At 34.4% G+C, this 18,299-nt stretch overlaps 2 protein-coding genes across 3 annotated transcripts; one reads left to right on the top strand and one right to left on the bottom strand.

Annotated features, from left to right (window-relative positions):
- Window positions 1-1,815: 1,815 nt before the first annotated feature.
- On the bottom strand, window positions 1,816-2,889 carry LOC130798830 (uncharacterized). Its single transcript, XM_057661924.1, has 2 exons — window positions 2,279-2,889; window positions 1,816-2,035 (listed from the first exon to the last, which is right to left on the bottom strand). The coding sequence occupies exons 1-2, from the start codon at window positions 2,887-2,889 to the stop codon at window positions 1,816-1,818; spliced, it is 831 nt and encodes a 276-aa protein (XP_057517907.1).
- Window positions 2,890-4,809: 1,920 nt separating this feature from the next.
- LOC130798084 (KH domain-containing protein HEN4-like) lies at window positions 4,810-17,042 on the top strand. 2 transcript variants are annotated; one of them, XM_057660947.1, is made up of 9 exons: window positions 4,810-5,216; window positions 10,967-11,030; window positions 11,155-11,890; window positions 12,606-13,061; window positions 13,171-13,422; window positions 13,906-14,229; window positions 14,394-14,464; window positions 14,560-14,671; window positions 16,567-17,042. In XM_057660947.1, exons 3-9 carry the CDS (start codon window positions 11,189-11,191, stop codon window positions 16,711-16,713), a joined length of 2,064 nt encoding a protein of 687 aa, XP_057516930.1. In that variant the 5' UTR covers window positions 4,810-5,216; window positions 10,967-11,030; window positions 11,155-11,188; the 3' UTR covers window positions 16,714-17,042. The 2 variants fall into 2 exon arrangements, with proteins under 2 accessions (XP_057516930.1, XP_057516929.1); XM_057660946.1 differs by lacking the exon at window positions 10,967-11,030.
- Window positions 17,043-18,299: the final 1,257 nt, after the last annotated feature.

Raw genomic sequence — 18,299 nt, forward strand, 5'->3', positions numbered from 1 at the left:
GGGTAATTTCAAAACTAGGGTTCAATTGAGTGGAATGAAGTACATGTTGCTTCATATGTTTTAAGGGGTGCCTTTCCGAATCAGTCATCTGACTTGAACATGACAGAAAAAACAGTAAAAGGGATGAAATCTATTATAAGATACCCTAATTATTATCTAGAAATTGTTTTGAGTAGTATTTTCACAAAAGTACAGTTTTTCTAGGTAGTTTCTAACAATTTTCCCTAAATTTTACTCTAATTATTACTCCCTTCGTTCTTTTATGTTTTTCCACCTCACTATAACAGGTAGTTTCATAAGTTTTTCCACTTTGGAATACTTTTTATATTTGGAAAGTTTTATTCTCAATTTTAACACTTATAAACCCCCCTTTCCCCTTATTTTTACCCGGTTTTATCTTGGATTCTTAAATGTTTTGTTGGGCGAAGTGTTTGTCATCATGATCCCTGGTTATTTCTTTTCCTCCTCCTCCTTGTAGATGTTTATTTCTCTCTCCTCTAAAAACCTTTTCCATGGCTTTTAAAGCTCTCATCCCCCTGTTTCTTGTTCATTTTTAGTTCAATTTAATTGAATTAAAATACAGATCGGTTTATTCTCCACATTTTGAAGTTCATTTTGTTATTTTTGGCAAAGTTTGGGATTGCATGCCCCCTGTTTCGAGGCTCCTTTATTCGTCATTGTTGGTTGTTGAAGCTTTATTTTTTTTTGAGAGTAATCTACAATCCCTTCGTATCTGTATGATGTTCAATGTGAATATGGAGAATTTTGTTCTTGTTACTTTCATGGTCGTTCACATTCATATTCAAATGAAAGGTGGTCCAAAAAGGATCTTGAGGCATATCACAAGTCCCTTGAGGATGATGCTACATCTACTTTTCATGAATCTCCATCTTCTTCTCCTTCTGTTGTGGAATAGTTGTATGACTCTCCATCTGAGTTAAATCCTTCAAGTTCACCAAATGTGAAAGAAGATCAAGTCAATTTGCTTGTCCCTGACACTCCTAAAGATTTTATTACTTTTAGGGCTAAAACAAACCCTAAAAAACATATCTGATGTTATTGCTTTTAGGGCTAAAATAAACCCTAAAAAACGTATCTGATATTTGTACGTATGTTTTGGTTTTCGTTTTGATGTCTGCTGCTGATTTACAATGATCTTTTGTTTATGTTTTTTGAAGTGTGTTGATGTTTCGTATATGCCCCTGGTTTATTTGGTGTTCTGAAATGTTGTTCTTGCTTGCTTCCATTGGTTATGTTGTTGTTCTGGAATTTGTTTATGTTGATTTTTGTATACGCCCCTGTGATGTAAACTTTTATGAGGGTTTTTGACTTATAGTTTCTCAAAAAATAACTTTAATTACTTGGTTGAGTAGCATTTGTTAAACCTAAACACATCAATTGATTTTTGTATTCATGTTTAGTTGCTTCATTTGGTGATGAACATTCTAAAATCTGAGAGGATTCATGACCTCTATGATGAATTAGGGGTTTTTTTTTCTGAAATAATATTAAATAATGAAGTTACTTAGCAAAAACATGAACTTTAATCATTGATATGGATTGTGGTTGACAAATTGTTGCTCCTAAGTTTTTAAAGTCACATTTTTAATGATGATCAAAACAAAAATAAAACTGAGGGGTTGTGGTTTTTATCATCATTGAGTTTCTTCAATTGCTTCATCATATGCTTGATGAATGATTTGTGAATTTTGGCAGCATCCTCATTCTCTGTTTGGGTTTGTTGCTGATTTCTTTTTAGGTTGAGAAAAGCAACAGCTTCTCTAACCAGTTGTGTTGAAATTCTAACTTGAATCCTTAACCTTCCATTGTGTTCTTGTACTTTTTATTCCCAAAGAGTGGTTGTATGTAGTTATTACATCCCTTAACCTTTAGGATCTCATTTAAATGGTGTTGTAATGAGATCCACACATTAGTTAAGATCTTTGGATGTAACTCTTCGAATGCATCTTCAACTGTTGTGATTAATTCTCTTATGTTTTTGGGCATCTTTTTATGCATTATTGATTGTATGCTCCTAAAAAAACCCAAATCAAGAATGTTACAATCTAGACTGTTTGGAGGTTGTTGTGTGAGAATGAATGTTAAACCCCATTGCCTATTGTGTTGTTGCCAAATTAGATCATCATTTGTGATATAAACCCTTGCATTATCTTGTTGAATAAAAATAATAGAAGGACCTTAACTTGGCCATTTTCTTAGTATAGTTGGAATGAGTTGTTGTATAAGCATACTCCTATACACCTCTTGAGTTACTGACTTGGTTGGTTTAATCTCTATTGACCCCCTTGGTCGATTTTTTGAGTCTCTTTGTGTTGCCACCATATTGATGAAAGGAAAAATTCCAATTTTCCCATCAAACGTACATTGGCCATATTGATTCCATCTGGGCCTTGCTACCGCACTTAAGAACATGGCCTTAGATATGAATTTTGATGACTTCCCTGCCCTATACGGGACCTTTTCTTTGTGTGCTAAATAAATCCTTTGCGTTTTCTTGGTTAAATAAAACCACTTCTCGTCGATGTGAATAAAATCATATATGGCTTTGTATATTGGGTGTCTTTGAATGGTGTCTTCTTGGATAAGGCTCCAAATCCACTCCACCCTTCTTATTTTGTTGGCATCGGTTAAAGCGGGGTGTAATGGATTTGAATGTGCTTTTATCTTGCCTCTTTTTATTAACCTCCAAACCGTTGACGGTGACAAGTCTAAACATGTTGCCGCATCTCTAATGCAAGTATGTTCGCCCATTGGTTTAGACTCAATTATGTTTGGTGTTACCACCACTCTTTTTCTTCCACAGTTTTGTACTTTGTTTCTACAACGTATGGCTTGTTTGCTTCTTTGGTTTGAATTGCTCGTTTCCATAAATTTTTGGTTTTATGATGATAACCCTATTTTTGAGCAATCCGTTTGAATGTACCATAAGGAAGTGAGTCACTAACTTTTAGTGACAACATTTCTTGGAAAATAAGATGTCTTAACTTGTTGCTGAGCCTTGGCTTATGATGATTTATTTGTTGTGCCTGCTGTTCTTCCATGTTCTTTGGTTCTTCTTCTAATTCTGAACTTGACTCTGGATCGTATGCATTTGATCCAAAGTATCAAGCCCCCTGTTCCTCATCTTCATTCCCTAAAGCCATTAAAAGGCAATGATGCACTGAAGTTATGGAAATTATGGTTCAGCAGCTGTTATGCTACTATTTTGGTGTTTTGTTAATGCTTTTAGGGCTATTGTCACTGTTGCAGCAGTGTTGGAATGGTGGTGTTGGTGTTTAATACAATCACTGTTATGTTACTGTAACTGTTGCAGCAGTATTGGAACGGTGGTGTTGGTGTTTTGTTAATGCTGTTATGGTACTGTGACTATTTTGGAGTTTTGAATGTTGTGAGGCTGCTTTGTTATGGTGCAGCATACTCTGAAACAGAATTTGAAAGGTTTTTTTTTTTTTTTTTCACATTACCCATGTAATCTATGATTAGCAACCTTTAATTTGTTAATTCATGTACTCTTAAATTGCCCAATGTAATTGAAATAATCTAGGTAATTAGGTTGATGTAAATTTTGTTTTTGGTTTTTTCCCTCCTTTTTTTAGAATACCCTCCAAAATTTTTCTAATTTGGAAAGTTTAGTGGGTTTGTTGCTCGATCCATCTTGTAAGGTTCTCTCTCATACACTTTATATGCAATCATTTTTTTTAAGTTTATGTTTTGTTTAATTTTAATTTTCTTTCTCATACTTTCAATACAATCATTACTTTCCACTACTATCTAATTAAAATAATACCAATTATAATAAAAGATTATATTTTTCTTAATATGTGTGAAAAATCCAAAGTGGACAAAAATAAAAGAATAGAGAGAGTATTAAAGGAAAATTTTTACTACCAATTTTCTTAATCTCACTATGAACTTTTTAAATATTTTTATTTATTTTTACAAAACTTATCGAATTCATAGATTCATCAAATAATTGATAATTAATATCAATGTAATTATATTCATTCACCAAGGCTAATTTTGTTTCACACAATTTGCCAAATTTATACATTTAAAAACTTACATTTTAAAGATTTTTTTTTTCTAAAAGATGAAAAAATCTAAAGCAGTTTTGGAAAATAATAACATAAAACCTTAGAGTCATTTTCTAACTTAATCGAGCTAAATTACATTTCTTACGGTTGTTATCACTAATAGATTTCATTTCCCACGGCTCATGGTCGGACTCGATTCCATCTCTTATAGTTGATGATCAGGTTCGTTTACCCAAAAAAGAGGTCCAATTCAATTCTTCTCGGGTGATTGATTGACTCGATTCAAATTCAATTTGGTCTAATTTCAATTATGGGTAGTCTCCAATGGGTGCACTTCAGTTGGTAGATTGAAATTGGTTTGATTCAATCTGGGTAATTATAAAATTTTTTAGTTTGTTATTAGATTCAATTGGTTTTCAAGTCGGAACAATTTCGATTTTCATAGTCTTTAACTCGGTTTGACCATGGTCCAAAGTTCAAGCGAGTTGTTTGAGTTGGGCTGCCTAGTTTGAACACCTCTATTAAAAGCCAACAAAAATGGCCAATATACTTATTAAATAAATAAGTCAATTAAAAAGTCAATAATCAACAACTATTTGCCAATCATTCCATCGAAATTTTGATTGATTGTGCAATTACAAATTAATCGATTCATTTAAATTAAAAATTAAAATTAAAAATTAAAAATTAAAATTATTACATAGATAATCGATTAATTGTGCAATTACAAGTAAGAATAAATATGTCAAAAAACTAGGGATAATCCTATGTGAACGGAGGAAAACCAAAATCCCTTTTCACCTTCTTCCATTACATGTTCATATTCCAGAAGAACCCTAACCCAACCAAACCCTTGTCCACCGCTGCCACCTCCATCCGAACCACATCTCGGTACACTAACCAGCCAGCAGCTACCGCACGCCAGTCCAGCCCATCTGAAGCCAGAAGGAGCCAGGAAGCTCCTGCCCGCAGAGCCTAGGCCGTCCACCTCCAACCAAGGCCCAGTGTTCACCCGCTAGTCGCAAAGCCTCCCAAGCTCCGCCCTACTGCATCTGCCGCCAGTTGCGTCCGCCAGCTGCCAAAATAATACGCAACATCAACCCAACTGCATTCGTGTCAACAACCTCGTGTGCCGCCCATTTTGTTTCTTCCCATTTTGAGGTATACCTGTCGTTATGAATTCAAGTGTTGGATTTCTTATGGTATTATCGAATATCAAATTCTTGTTGAGGTTTCTTTGAATCTTTGAAATTGATGATGAAATGTATACATATGGAAGGGGGAGGGGAAGAATGGCTATATGCTTTTGTATTCGCAAATGATGTTTTTTATACACTTTCGGAGCTGAGTACTCGAAATACTCACATATCAGTTTAGTTAATACAATATCAGTATACATTTCTGTTTCACTATGAAAAGATTGCTCTAACAATCATAAGTAACTATATTCTATAAAAGTTGAATGAAGTATACATCTTCCATCCTTTTCATTTAGCATCATTTTCCATTTTGGATTGCCCCTTTCATTTTGGTATCATTTGTATTTTTGGACAAGCTCCCACCACATTTTTAATTCCATCCGTATATTGTCACTCTAAACTTTACAAGAGTACAAACAAGGCTATCTTACTGTACTAGACTCTGAATCTCAGCACTTTATAAGATCAGTGTTTTGGTGATAAAAACGTATGAAAACTTTTTCTTGTTTGAGTATGAAGCTTTTAGAGCTTTGCTGTGTCAGGTTGGTGTCTTGTTCTTTGACGATCAACACTTTATTATATACTTCGCACTTCAATTGAATTTAACTTAAACGTTCAAATTTTCCAACAACCATATTTTAAGGCTTCATAAGTTTTGAGATTCAAGTCACCCGAGTCGTCAGCATGATGGTTATGCGACCATTTATATATTTTGAAAGTTTCTTCTAAAATCTTCTATATGTTTTGTTACTTATTCAAATTTGAACACAATATAAAATATATCTTCCAAAAAGTGTGGGTTAGTTTGAATATGATAACAAGTAAGTCAAAACTTCTTTCTTATATTTTAGGATTTAGACGTTTTATCTTAGACTTAATATACATAAAATCTTCAAGATATTAGTTAGACAAATATATAAAATGTATATTAACATGTAAAACAATCTAGAACAATATAAAACAATATTAATTGATGTTAGATCACTCTTACTTCGTTAGTAGTTTTTTCATTCATCATCAGGGTCCTAATATTCTCTCCCGTGATGAAAGACAATCAATATCATCAATTAGTTTCCTACAAAATAATTGACAGTATGCGTAAACAGATAAACAAAGTATTCTAATGCATAGTATGCAATGCAACCCGATTTATTAATTAAAAAATAGGTCTCATCTCATTTAGATTAAACTAAGTTAATCTAGGTATTTTTCTCCCATTGGATTTCATCAACTATGAGTGAAAGAGATTTTGGAAAAAGAACTTAAAATTAGTGTTTACAACCATATCAAATTAAGTCTTAAAAACCAAAATAGTTTTTTTATGAAACAAACATCCAACAATCACAAGGTAGCTTTAGGGGTCTTAATAAGGTCTTCAATTGATTGAGCATCTTAGTCTCAAGATCTTTGCTAGCACATCTTCCCCTTCTTGTGCTTCTGGTCCTTTGACAATTTCAGCTACAATTGCATCATTTTTCTTATTCATCGTACATACCTCTTTTTTCAGCAATTCAACAACCGTATGCATATGATCTAGCTTTTTCATAATTTCTTTATTGTTCACACCTAGAAAATTCTTAATAGCAGCAAACTCTATAGAGAACAAGTTTAATTTTGATTAGTACTAATAAACATGTAAGCATTATCGTCTCTTAGGTGTCTTAAGCTCCCGAGTTTGGTTTCATCCATACTAGTTTTGAGACATTTTAAGGTAGGCTTGAGTACGTGGTCAGTACTAAACATGTAAACATTTTCGTGTCTAGGAGCCTTGAGCACCGTATTTTTAGAAATGACTTGTTCAATAACAAATTCAAACTTCTTTGATTATACTTTATTACCTTTGTTACATAGCTATGATATACTCAATAAGTCGTATTTTAAGCTACTTCCTAAATATACGTCATCAATGGAGTTGAGTGAATCATTGCTAATCATTCTAACACCTTTGATGTCACATTTACTTTTATCTCCTAGAGTAATAGTTGCAACAGATTGTTTCTTGAGATCATAATATAATGAGGCTTTTCCACTTGTGTGTCTAGAACAACCTCTATCAAGTATCCATCAATTCTCCTTTTTCTCATGCAAAAACCACTAATTAAACCTTTTGGCAAGATACTTTAGCAAATTTGTGTTCATAATTAAGATGTAACATATTAGGAGGTCTCGTCCCTATAGGGACCCAATCTAGCTTTATCTTCTCTTTCAACATAAGATAAGTGCTTCTAATGGTATGCTGATCCTTTATTTTGTAAGGATATGTCATTTGTTTAGACCATGCTTATCGCAATAAAGGCACGTAGGACTTATTTTGGTTTTGTTTCATTTGACAAAAATAGTCTTGTTATGAGTCTTAAGGAAGTTTCGATTATATCCTATTCTAGTTTTGTCTCTATTAGACTCTTTGAGCACCGTTCATCTTTTCAAGTATTTCTTCCGCATGTGTGATCTTTTAAGTGTCCTTTTTTTAAGTTACTACGTGTATGAACCAAAGTTGATTCTCATCATAAAACTTGTCACGTTGATTGTTAATTGAAATTAAATTGTGTTTTAAAAAAGTGTTTTTAGTGGTAAGGGTTCTGATGCTTTGATAGTTAATTGAAATTAATTTGAGTTTTAAGAAAGTGTTTTTAGTGGTAAGGGTTCTGATGCCACTGATTTGATTTACAGCGTGGGTCTTGACCTTTCCATTTTAACTTTTAAAACTTTTAACATGATGATCTACATTATTTTAAGTATCCTTTAAGGCTTCCAATTGTATCAACATATTAGTATTTTGATTTGATTTGTTCTTCTAGTTTAGAGTTAAGGAAGTTAACCTCAAGAACTAGTTAATTCTCATTCAAGTTCCTATACCTAAGATTTGCGCAAGAGTCTTTTTGGGACCTGAAATTAAATGTTGAATCATTACTTCAACTGGGAGCTTTGATTTCTTGTCATTCTCTCTAGTCATTATCGCTTGAATTTTTAGAATCATCCCATATTGCTAGCATTACCTTTTTCTTTTTGTAATGTCTTTGGTCATTTGACTGTTTGTCCTTTGAACATGCCTTGATAAAAGTGATCTAGAGAGCCACACTAAAAATTTTGATTAGAATATTTACCTTTATTATTGCGTGATGAGGGTATTGAGTATCTCCTTCCTTAACATACCACACGCAATAAGAACAAATAGATCATTTTTATTATTCGAATCACATTCTTCATTATCTAAAGGGACTTCTTTCTAATTTGCTTTTAAGGCAATGTTCTTCATTGAGAAAGATGATTCTCTATCGTCATCATTCAGCGTGAGTTCATGTGTGATTAGCTTTGCAACTAAATCGTCTAGTGGTAATTTTGTGAGACACTGACCTTCCTCTATAGTAGTAGCAACTTTGGGATCCCATTTGGGTTTTGGTAAACTTAGGAGCTTCCAAACCTTCTCTTCGTTCGTCAACTCTTATCTTAAAAAAGTAAAAAGATTAAAGATTATTTTGTGTAAATCTTGTGAACATTACTTTGATACTCATGTTAGTTCCCATTTTGAACAACTCTTATTGCCTTTAATAAATGCTGATCTTAGTATTCTTGACTTGGTTTGTTCCTTTATTGGTGACCATGAGCTTATTCCAAATTTCTTTTGCACTTATGCAAAATTTTATTCTGTTGAATTCATCCAGGCTAACATCGCAATATAACAAATTATTAGCATTACAATTTTTGGCAACAAGCTATAAGTTAGTCTGAGAGAATCCGCTCTCAGCTTTGGGGACTTCAATATCTCCTTGAGTCTTCATAGGTATCTTGGGACCATTTTTGACAATTTAACAAAGCTCAATATCTTTGTCTACGATAGATATCAGCATTACACCACAATAATGAGAAAAGCTGTCTCCATTGAACATTGGAGGACGATTGGTGGATTGTCCTTCCAAAACCTACATCGTTAGGATTCATGGTGACATATTTTTCTGTCTCATGACAAAGCTCAAATACCAATTAAAAGGATCGCTTTAGAAGAGAGTTGAATAGATTATAGTGGATTTTGGCAAATTATGTTTTAAGAGTCTTGACAATGCACTTAAAACTTTTTCGGCATTCTTTTTGAGATTTTTGTGTATGTCTTTAAGAAACTAATTAATGAATTAAGTTATTTCGAAAATAAAGACACATAAATTGGAATAAAACAAAGTAGGTAAGGAGTTTAATCCTCAAAAGAATGTACGTCTCCACCTTTGGGTTTCTCCAACCCTTAGAATTTTTAATGCTTTACCCTTTTTATAACTCTTTTGTTACACTCTAGCTAAACACTCTAGTAGCACCTTCTGCCACTACTACATATGCACTCACCTAGTAACTAAAAAGAGTAATTCAATCACTCAAATACTAATACGTCTACAATACTATACACCGTATAAATGTGGCCAGCTTACATGAACAGACTCTCAAACTCAGCACTTTGTAAGATCTATGTTTCGCCTTATAATAAACCATTCTTAGATAAAATTCTATTATCAGAGTACAAGAAGACTAATAATAACTTACTTAAATCCCTTCTTAATTGAGTATAAAGCTTTTAAAGCGTTATTTTGTCAGGTTGGTGTCTTGTTCTCTGAAAATCAACTCTCTATTTATATACTTCACACTTCAATTGAATTTGAACTTCAACGCTCAAATCTTCCATCAACCATATTTTAAGGCTTCGGAACTCTTGAGCTTTAAGTTATCCGAGTCTTTAGGATGGTTGTGTTCCCTTAAAAGTCGCCTATAATTTTCAACATAATTATCCGCCTAACTTTGTGGACGATCTGTACATTGATAATAATAGCTTGTTAATTTGGATAGATTTTCAGTTTTTAAGACTTAGGTCTAAAATTGCTGCTATTCCTTGATGCAACGAAAATCAGTAAAATACGACATCTATTTTACATTATGATCCTTAGTATCCGCCTTTAGAATTCATTATTTTCGTCATTACTCATTGTTGTGGTTAACAAGTGGGTATATAATAATAATGCATTCACTTATTATCAAGTGGATTTTAGGTTCGTATATATATTAAAAAAATCAATATCTTTTGGTACACCTAGATCATTCTCATTCTTCATGTTTTGTACCTTGCTCTGTACATTCATTATGTTGGTAAATCAAAGAAATAAGTCAATAAATTAAGAGACTAATTATATAATTAAGAGAATAATTGCGTAATTAAGTAAGTAATTAGAGAGAGTGAGTAGAGAGAGAATTAGAAAAGTATTTGGAGATGGTGTGGATGTGAATGTCAAATGCATCACATATATATAACATAGGCTCCAACGGCGAGTTTCGACGTAAGTGGAACCGGACAATTCCGATTCACAGTTTCATTGAACTTACAGCCGATTCCTTGGTTTCACTAAACCGTTCGATTTGCTTCCCCCGGGTCGGTTTCGGTTCAAATCGTGTCAACAGTTTTGCGGTTGTGTTAGTTGAGATTTTGGAACCTTCATGGAACCATCACTACTACCACCTCACACTACAACTAACACCCTGACATTACACTTATTTACCAAATGCCAGTTCCTTGGATCTGCAACAATAGTATGTTATCCCTATCACACTAGTAAGTGTTGTGAATGTTTGCAGCCTTACCCTTGTAATATCAAAGATTTGTTCTACTTCTAGTTGTGATTGTCATATCTGCATATAAAATATATTATTAGCGTTAATGTATTCAATTATTTGTAGCAGATACATTCTTTTATCTGCTCAAACAGGACCTAAAGTAAATATCCACCGTTTTCTATTTCATCTAGTAAGTGCCAATCAAATCTTAGGTAGATTCTGAATAAATAAAATTTCTTCCACTCCTGTTCCGTTCAAGAAGGACTTAACCTGTGGGAGTGCTTATTGTCTTGTATGTGCTACGTCCTCTGCAGAAAACTGCCGTGACTTTGGGCTTTTCATTTCAACATGTCCCATTCTTTGACACCTGCTAAAAGACAACACAATCACAGCAATGAGGACTCAAATGGGAAAAAGTTTCATAAGTCATCAAATACTAAGTCTGCAAAACAGCCCAGGAAAACCTCATCGGGTGGTGATGTTTTCCGCGTGCTCTGCCCATCTTCTAAGGTTGAAAATGTGCTTGGAAAGGGGAGCGATATCATATCACAGATACGCCAGGAAACTGGTGCGAAGGTCAGAATTGATGACCCTACACCTGGATGTGATGAAAGGGTAATCTTTGTTATGGGTTCTGACAAGGAAGCCGAGAGCAACAATCAATATACCAAGAATGATAGTGACGAGCCTAAGTCGGTTAAAGAGCAAGGTGATGCTGAACATCACAACATAAATGAGGTTAATAAAGAAACTCCAACTGCTGAAAATGAACTGTCAAAGAAAGGAAATTTATCTATACAGGAGGCTTTGTTACTTGTGTTTGCAAAATTTTTTATAGGGGAGAAGGAGACCGAAGACAACAATGAAGAAAGCAATGGTTCTGCTACAGTTACTCTTCGGTTACTAGTGCTTTCTAGTCAAGTAGGATGCCTTTTGGGGAGGGGTGGCTCTATCATCAAGCAAATGTGCGCTGAAAGCGGTGCTCAAATTCGTGTTCTTCCCAGGGACAAAATTCCTCAATGTGCATCTTCTGCTGATGAAGTTGTTCAGGTGATTTATGATCTTATGAATTATGAGATTGTGCAACTTTTTAGGTGTTGTTTATCTGTTCATAGGTTCAATATTTATTTAATTAGTTGTCAATCACATGTCAACATCTTTATTTTAGTTTCCTATGCCTCCATGTTTCATTGCTGATATCATATGCTTTCATACTGAGCGTACTTGCAATGTTCGAATAGGAACCTTTTGCTAATTTCAGTTTTGGAAAATTGAAGTAACCAAATTTCCCAGTGATACCTTCAATATTGTGAATTTATGCTGATACTTCATAAAGATTTATAAAAGCGTAATTTCGAGCATAATTCAGTAGAAGCAGTTAAAATACAATATAACTAAGATTTATTGCTTGAGTGAGGAGGTTTTAGTTGCTCTAGATAATTGCGCTTCACCGTGAATTTATGAGTTTTCGTCAAGTCATGCTCAGGACTTGGCTATAGAAACATGAATGCCATAAATATATCACTAGTTGGAAGGGACACTGCCATAGAAACATGAAGTTCATAAGTATATTACTATTTTGTAGTGAAACTGATGTAATGAATGGTTGGAGCTGAGGGCTCTGCTCTTTGCCTATCTTTAAGTGATGCTATTAAAACAATTTTGATTTATGCATATTGTGGCTGGAAATCATATTAGTTTGGCTTATGTTGATACTTATTGCTGATAAAATTACTTTGCCTACTATGGCGAAATCTACTTGCAGATAACTGGATTAACTGATGCTGTAAAGAAAGCAATCAAATCTGTTTCAGATCAGATTATGAATGCAACTCATGATCATGATTCATCTCCTTCTAATCCTTTAAGAGGCACATCTCATTCACATAACAGTGATGTTTCAAGGCCTGAATCCTATCCCCTTCGATCTCTGCCTATGCATGGTCCATCATTTGGTGGTGGATTTCGTGACGATGCTGATTTTCATCCAAATGGTCCCCCATTGTTTCCCAAGTTCCATGAAAACTTTGTGCCCAGAAGAATGGATGTTCCTGAGATTTTAACCTTTCGATTACTTTGCCCTGATGAGAGGGTTGGAGGAGTAATTGGAAAGGGGGGAGCGATTATTAGGACTCTTCAACATGAAACAGGATGTGACATTAAAGTTCTTGAAAGCAACTCAGATGGAGAAGAACGCATGATAATCATATCTGGTCCAGCGGTATTATTTTTGCATCAGTTGGCTGTTCCTTGTTACAACATTATTGTTGGTGCTTGTGATTGTATATTTCTGTATGAGGAGACTTATATTTGTTGCCTAATTTGTGCAGCACCCAGATGATAGGATCTCTGCTGTACAGGATGCAGTTCTCCGTGTGCAAAATCGCATAGCAAAAGCTATACCTGATAGCAAGGAGAAGGGTGTCACATCCAAGATTCTTGTTTCTTCCAATCAAATTGGCTGCCTTCTTGGTAAAGGTGGCTCTATCATTGCTGAGATGCGCAAGTTTACTGGTGCTTATATTCGTATCATGGGGAAAGATCAGACCCCTAAGAGCGCATCTGAAAATGAAGTAGTTCAGGTTTTTATTTCCAGTATATTATTTTTATGTTTATATGAGTGCTGTTGCTTGAACTCTTTTCTGAAAATATTTGGATTGATATACCTAAGTTTTGGTAAAAGTATTTTATATAAGGTATAGTTAAATCTTACTCCCTCCTATTCTAATCAGATGTCTCATTTTCTCATTTGGCAAATTCACATCAAATATACTATTTCCTTATTTACACAATTGCCATCAAAATTATCACTTTTTCCCTTACTCACCCCTCCCATGTGGTCCCCCTCCCCTTTTTCTTAAAATTGGTGCATTATCAAATGGGACATTTGATTCGAATAGGAGAAAGTAATATTTTACCTTGACAATCATCTGTAAATTGACAGTTCTATTAGTTTCAAGGGCATACACTTTATATCATATACTATTTTTGTACAATTAATCAAGCTTGCATAATGACATTGTGCTGAATGTGATTATGGTTGCTTTCTTGCGGTGCTTGACTAGATAAATGGAGAGCTGGAGGTAGTTCAAGAAGCACTTTTGCAGATAACCACTAGACTACAGCATCATTTCTTTCGCGATGCATTTCCTTCCATCAATCATCCTTCAAATCTTGCATTCACAGATCGAGCTCCCCCTCTCCCTTCATTCATGGGAAGAGGAGAAGTATCTCCTCCTGGAATGTTTCCTAAATTTAGAAACTTTGATTCTATTGGGGGTCCTCCTTTACATGGAGGTTTTCATCCTCATGATGAACATCCTCCTTTTCTACACGACATCCACAGGAAAGGAATGCCAAATCCGTCAGAAAGACCCTGGCATCCTGAGGTACTGATCTGTGCTTCTTCTCCTTATCTTCTTTTTATGGCCATTTGCATGAAATCAAATGTTTATTTAAGTATTAGTAATAATATGAACCATATTGGCATGATTGTTCTCTTGTTGCCGTTGTGGAATTTGGTTATTGACCTCTGTCAGCAATTGCTTTATAGGATTTACTTGAAGGTGGTCCTATGGGCCGGTATGGTGGACCCCCACAGAGACGGATGGCTGGATTTGGAGGGTATTTTCTATACTAATTATAAATGGTCGTTTTGTTTTCTGAGTCTTTAATTGGTTTGCTAAGTTTTTGCTTTGTCTATCTCTTATTATCTCAAGGGCAAGCCAGCAAGCCGTAATCACCAATTCAACTGTGGAAGTTGTAGTTCCCAGTTCTCTTGTACCTTCGATATATGGAGAGGATGGTGGATGCTTGAGACAAATCCGACAGGTATTTTTATTATCATGATACAATTCCTTGTGTTGGTTTAAAGGAAAGTGTATTACTTTCAGTTGAATCAATGTAGAAATTGTACGTTTTATTGGATCTTAGATACCATTGTGGACTATGCATGGAAATTTAGTAAAATTTAGTAAAGTTTTATTATTGTCTTTTAATACGTATATATTTTTAGAGGTACACGTGTGGTTTGCATGAAGATACAGGATGAAAAATGGTCAAAGTTTCTATCTTCTATTCTTAATCTTTTCTTTTCTTTTCTGTTATAGTGTATTGCTGCTGTGTTCTGTTCATCTCTGGTCCAGATCCATAAACTTGACACAGCACTGGCCTATGCCACCCCTAGCCACCATATAAATTATACATGTACCAAGATATGAAACCCACTGCCCCACTCAAAAAGAAAAAAGAAAAAACCAGCACCATCACCACAACCTCACATCCGGCCAGCCCAATTTATATCTAAAACCCCATCAGCTCTTAATGACACACCCAGGAGAGAATAAGAGTATCTCACTATTACAGATGAAAGTGAATCTACAAACCTAAAACATTTTTTTGAAGGGGGTGGGACAGAATAACCTTAAATTTCAAGTAATGCTAGGACTGATGGGAAAAATGTTAGAAGGGTACAAAAACTCACGTGTTTGTCAAATTTGAATGTCACGGATTTATGGTTGCAGATTTGGAATTCTGATCAAAATTTACCTCTGAAGATGCTAGTTTCTTGCCTTTTTATCGTGAGACTGATGAGTCTAGAGAAGAAGACGGTGGTTTTCATAAATGGTCATGGTGAATGGTAGTGATGATTGATGCATTTTGATGGTGGTTGTGATGGTGCAATTTTGCGATAGTATGGGAACTTTTGAAGGAAGTAGTCCGGTAGTCATGGTGGAGTATGCTAGAGAATGTTGAGTGAAACTTTTGTTTCCCTTTCATGCAATGTTGAAACCAAATGTATGCTAGGTAATGTCGGTCCATTATTAATGGAACCAAACAAATTTCAGGGCTGACTGATTCCTTTCCCCTTCTTTTTCTTTCTTGATTTCTTGCCAAAATTGAACGAAAGAGCCCTTTTGTAGGAGCTTAGGGGGTTCAAATATAGAGCAAGAGGCATATGAGCTATAATTATCAACTAAAACTCCTTGTATAATATTACATGTTGATGTTGGTCAATAGCTCATTAGTTCTGGCTTCCTTTTAGGTTTTTGACTGCAACTAGGAACTTGACTGGAAAACCTTTCTGGTGATCTCTTTTGTTTCTGTTATGAATTTGCATTTCTGATTCTTTGTGGTTTCTGATATATCCTTCATACAATTTCTTTCTGCTGAACTTACTGTTTTTGTCAACGATGGTTGAAATCCATCAAGTACCCCCCATATGGAGTGAAATGTATATTGTGAGGCCTAGAAGTATTGGAAAATGGTGGGATCATTTTATGCGGTGAGAAACAATCTTATCATTTTAGGAGAGTTAAAAAGGGATATTTTGTAGGCACCAAGATGTTTTCTCAATTCAGCATTAATCCTCACTTAACAAAAGCATCTGCGTTCGTCATGCTTCCCATCATTTCTAACGACTTCCCTGCGCGGACTGATGAGGTTAGACCATCTGCCTGTTGAGTTATCAGTCTCTGACTTTATACTCTCCAAATGTCCCACATCTGTTCACTCTCTTTCACAGCTCTTGTATTCAGCTCAGTGGCACTCAATTTTGATGTAACAAAGTTGGACCGGAGATTGTAAATTCTTATATCTTAGTATCATCAATGCAGCTAGTCTAATATTGCTTTACTTGCTTGTTTGCACTTCTTATCTCTTAGTTTACTATGATATTTGTTACGAAAATAGGACTGAAAAACAAGTTATGACTGGCTTTTGTGCAGATTTCTGATGCAAAGATTACCATCACAGATCCAAAACCCGGGACACCTGAAACTCTCATCATCATATCCGGTACTCCTGAACAGACACATGCTGCTCAAAGTCTCATTCAAGCGTTTGTTATGCTTGAGAATGAGTCTCAACATTGAAAAGCTTCGGGGATGATTTTTTCGGATGGTCGGATTAGTAGTCATTTTTTTGTTGTCTGCAAAATTTAACTTGAGATCCCTTGTACTGCCAGCAAATTTATGAAATTAATCTAGTGTTTTTTAGTCTATCAGATTCAGGTCTCGTCTTCAACGATGTTAGAACTGTCAATCTGTCATATCCATGGAAGTGCTCAACTAGAAAATCGATTTTAATTGAAGCATGTATTGTAATATTAAGGAAAGTAAAGCAAATTTAGAAGAATTGTTGCGTACTGTCACTCCATTGTTACTCAAGTTTATTTCGGAAAAAAATGGATTTCTTGGATGCACGAAGTCGAGCTATGGTTGCACTCACTGCTGAACTGAAATGGTTATTGTTTATCTACAAGTGAAACTATATTTTGATTGTCTAACTGCTTTCCACATTGCCGATGATCATGTTTTTCATGAGCGCATGTAATATATGTGATATCATTGGCGATGGTACACTTGTTCCTTCTCGTGTGTACATTCGTAAACAGCGTGCGTATATCTTCATAAAGGCTTTCACAGCACAATAATTTCTGAATCTTCTTGAAAAGTAAGACGTTTGACCTTTATGCACCAACTTAAGGTGTGTTAAGTCCATTAGGGTTGGATTTGTACATAACTTTTAAAGTGAAAATTTGAAATGAATAATTAAAAAAATATAAAAAAGTCAAAAAAAAAAAAGAAAAGTTTCAAAATATTTTTCTATAGGCATTTTTCACTCAAAGTTGTGATTTGGTAGTGTTCATTGTTAGTAATATTGAATAAAGAAGATTGATGAAAAAAAATTCAAACTTTTTCTTTGTTAGTAACTAATAGTGAACAAAAATTTTACTTTAAGTTAAATTTTTATTTAATTTTAGTAACAGCAAATAAAAAAAATAAAATCAAAATATTAAATATCACTTGTTTGCTGTTATAAACAACAAACAAACAAGTGATATCCTTCATATTTTTTACCGCTTTGTCTTCTTTCATTTCCAACATTCCATTTTCTCTCTCTTCTTTGGAAATGGAAGACTCAAAAGAAGCCTCCCAAGTTTCAATCAATTCATGAGAACTTCTGTATTCTTGTTTGGTAGTAAGCAACTTATTTTCTTCAATTCATTTTCTTCTTGCTTGGGAGATGAAAAATTCATTTATCTTCTCTTCATATAAAACCAAAACCTAATTTTATTTACGACATTCAATCTTTGTTCCCAAATTTTTTTCTTTTGACACTGACTCAAAAATCAACTCAAATTTCGTCATCAATGTGGTGGGTATAATCTAATCGAGCTTCTCATTCATGGTGGGAACGATTTTTGGTATTTTTGTTGCCTATAAGTACAACTTCCCCAACATTAGGAAGCTGGTTGATTCGGATATGGCCATGTTCAAGCACTTTGAATAAACTTTTCTCAAGCCATAGGCCTGGTGATGAATCGAAGATTAGTTTGTATCTAAGGTTTCGTTTTGGATTTTTTTTATGAATTTAATTCTTCATATTGTTACCAGAAAATGATTGTAGAATTTTAGGGCTTTCATTTTTATTGTTATTGGAAAGTAATTGTAAATTT

Source organism: Amaranthus tricolor, chromosome 13 (assembly GCF_026212465.1).
Source record: "Amaranthus tricolor cultivar Red isolate AtriRed21 chromosome 13, ASM2621246v1, whole genome shotgun sequence".
Lineage (NCBI taxonomy): Eukaryota > Viridiplantae > Streptophyta > Magnoliopsida > Caryophyllales > Amaranthaceae > Amaranthus > Amaranthus tricolor.

Coding starts and splice junctions, on each gene's coding strand:
- LOC130798084 (XM_057660947.1), top strand. CDS start 11,189: ATGTCCCATTCTTTGACACCTGCTAAAAGACAACACAATCACAGCAAT. Junction 13,062..13,170: donor TAATCATATCTGGTCCAGCG/GTATTATTTTTG, acceptor TAATTTGTGCAG/CACCCAGATGATAGGATCTC. Junction 14,230..14,393: donor AAAGACCCTGGCATCCTGAG/GTACTGATCTGT, acceptor ATTGCTTTATAG/GATTTACTTGAAGGTGGTCC.
- LOC130798830 (XM_057661924.1), bottom strand. CDS start 2,889: ATGGAAACGAGCAATTCAAACCAAAGAAGCAAACAAGCCATACGTTGT. Junction 2,036..2,278: donor ATAGAGATTAAACCAACCAA/GTCAGTAACTCA, acceptor GGGTTTTTTTAG/GAGCATACAATCAATAATGC.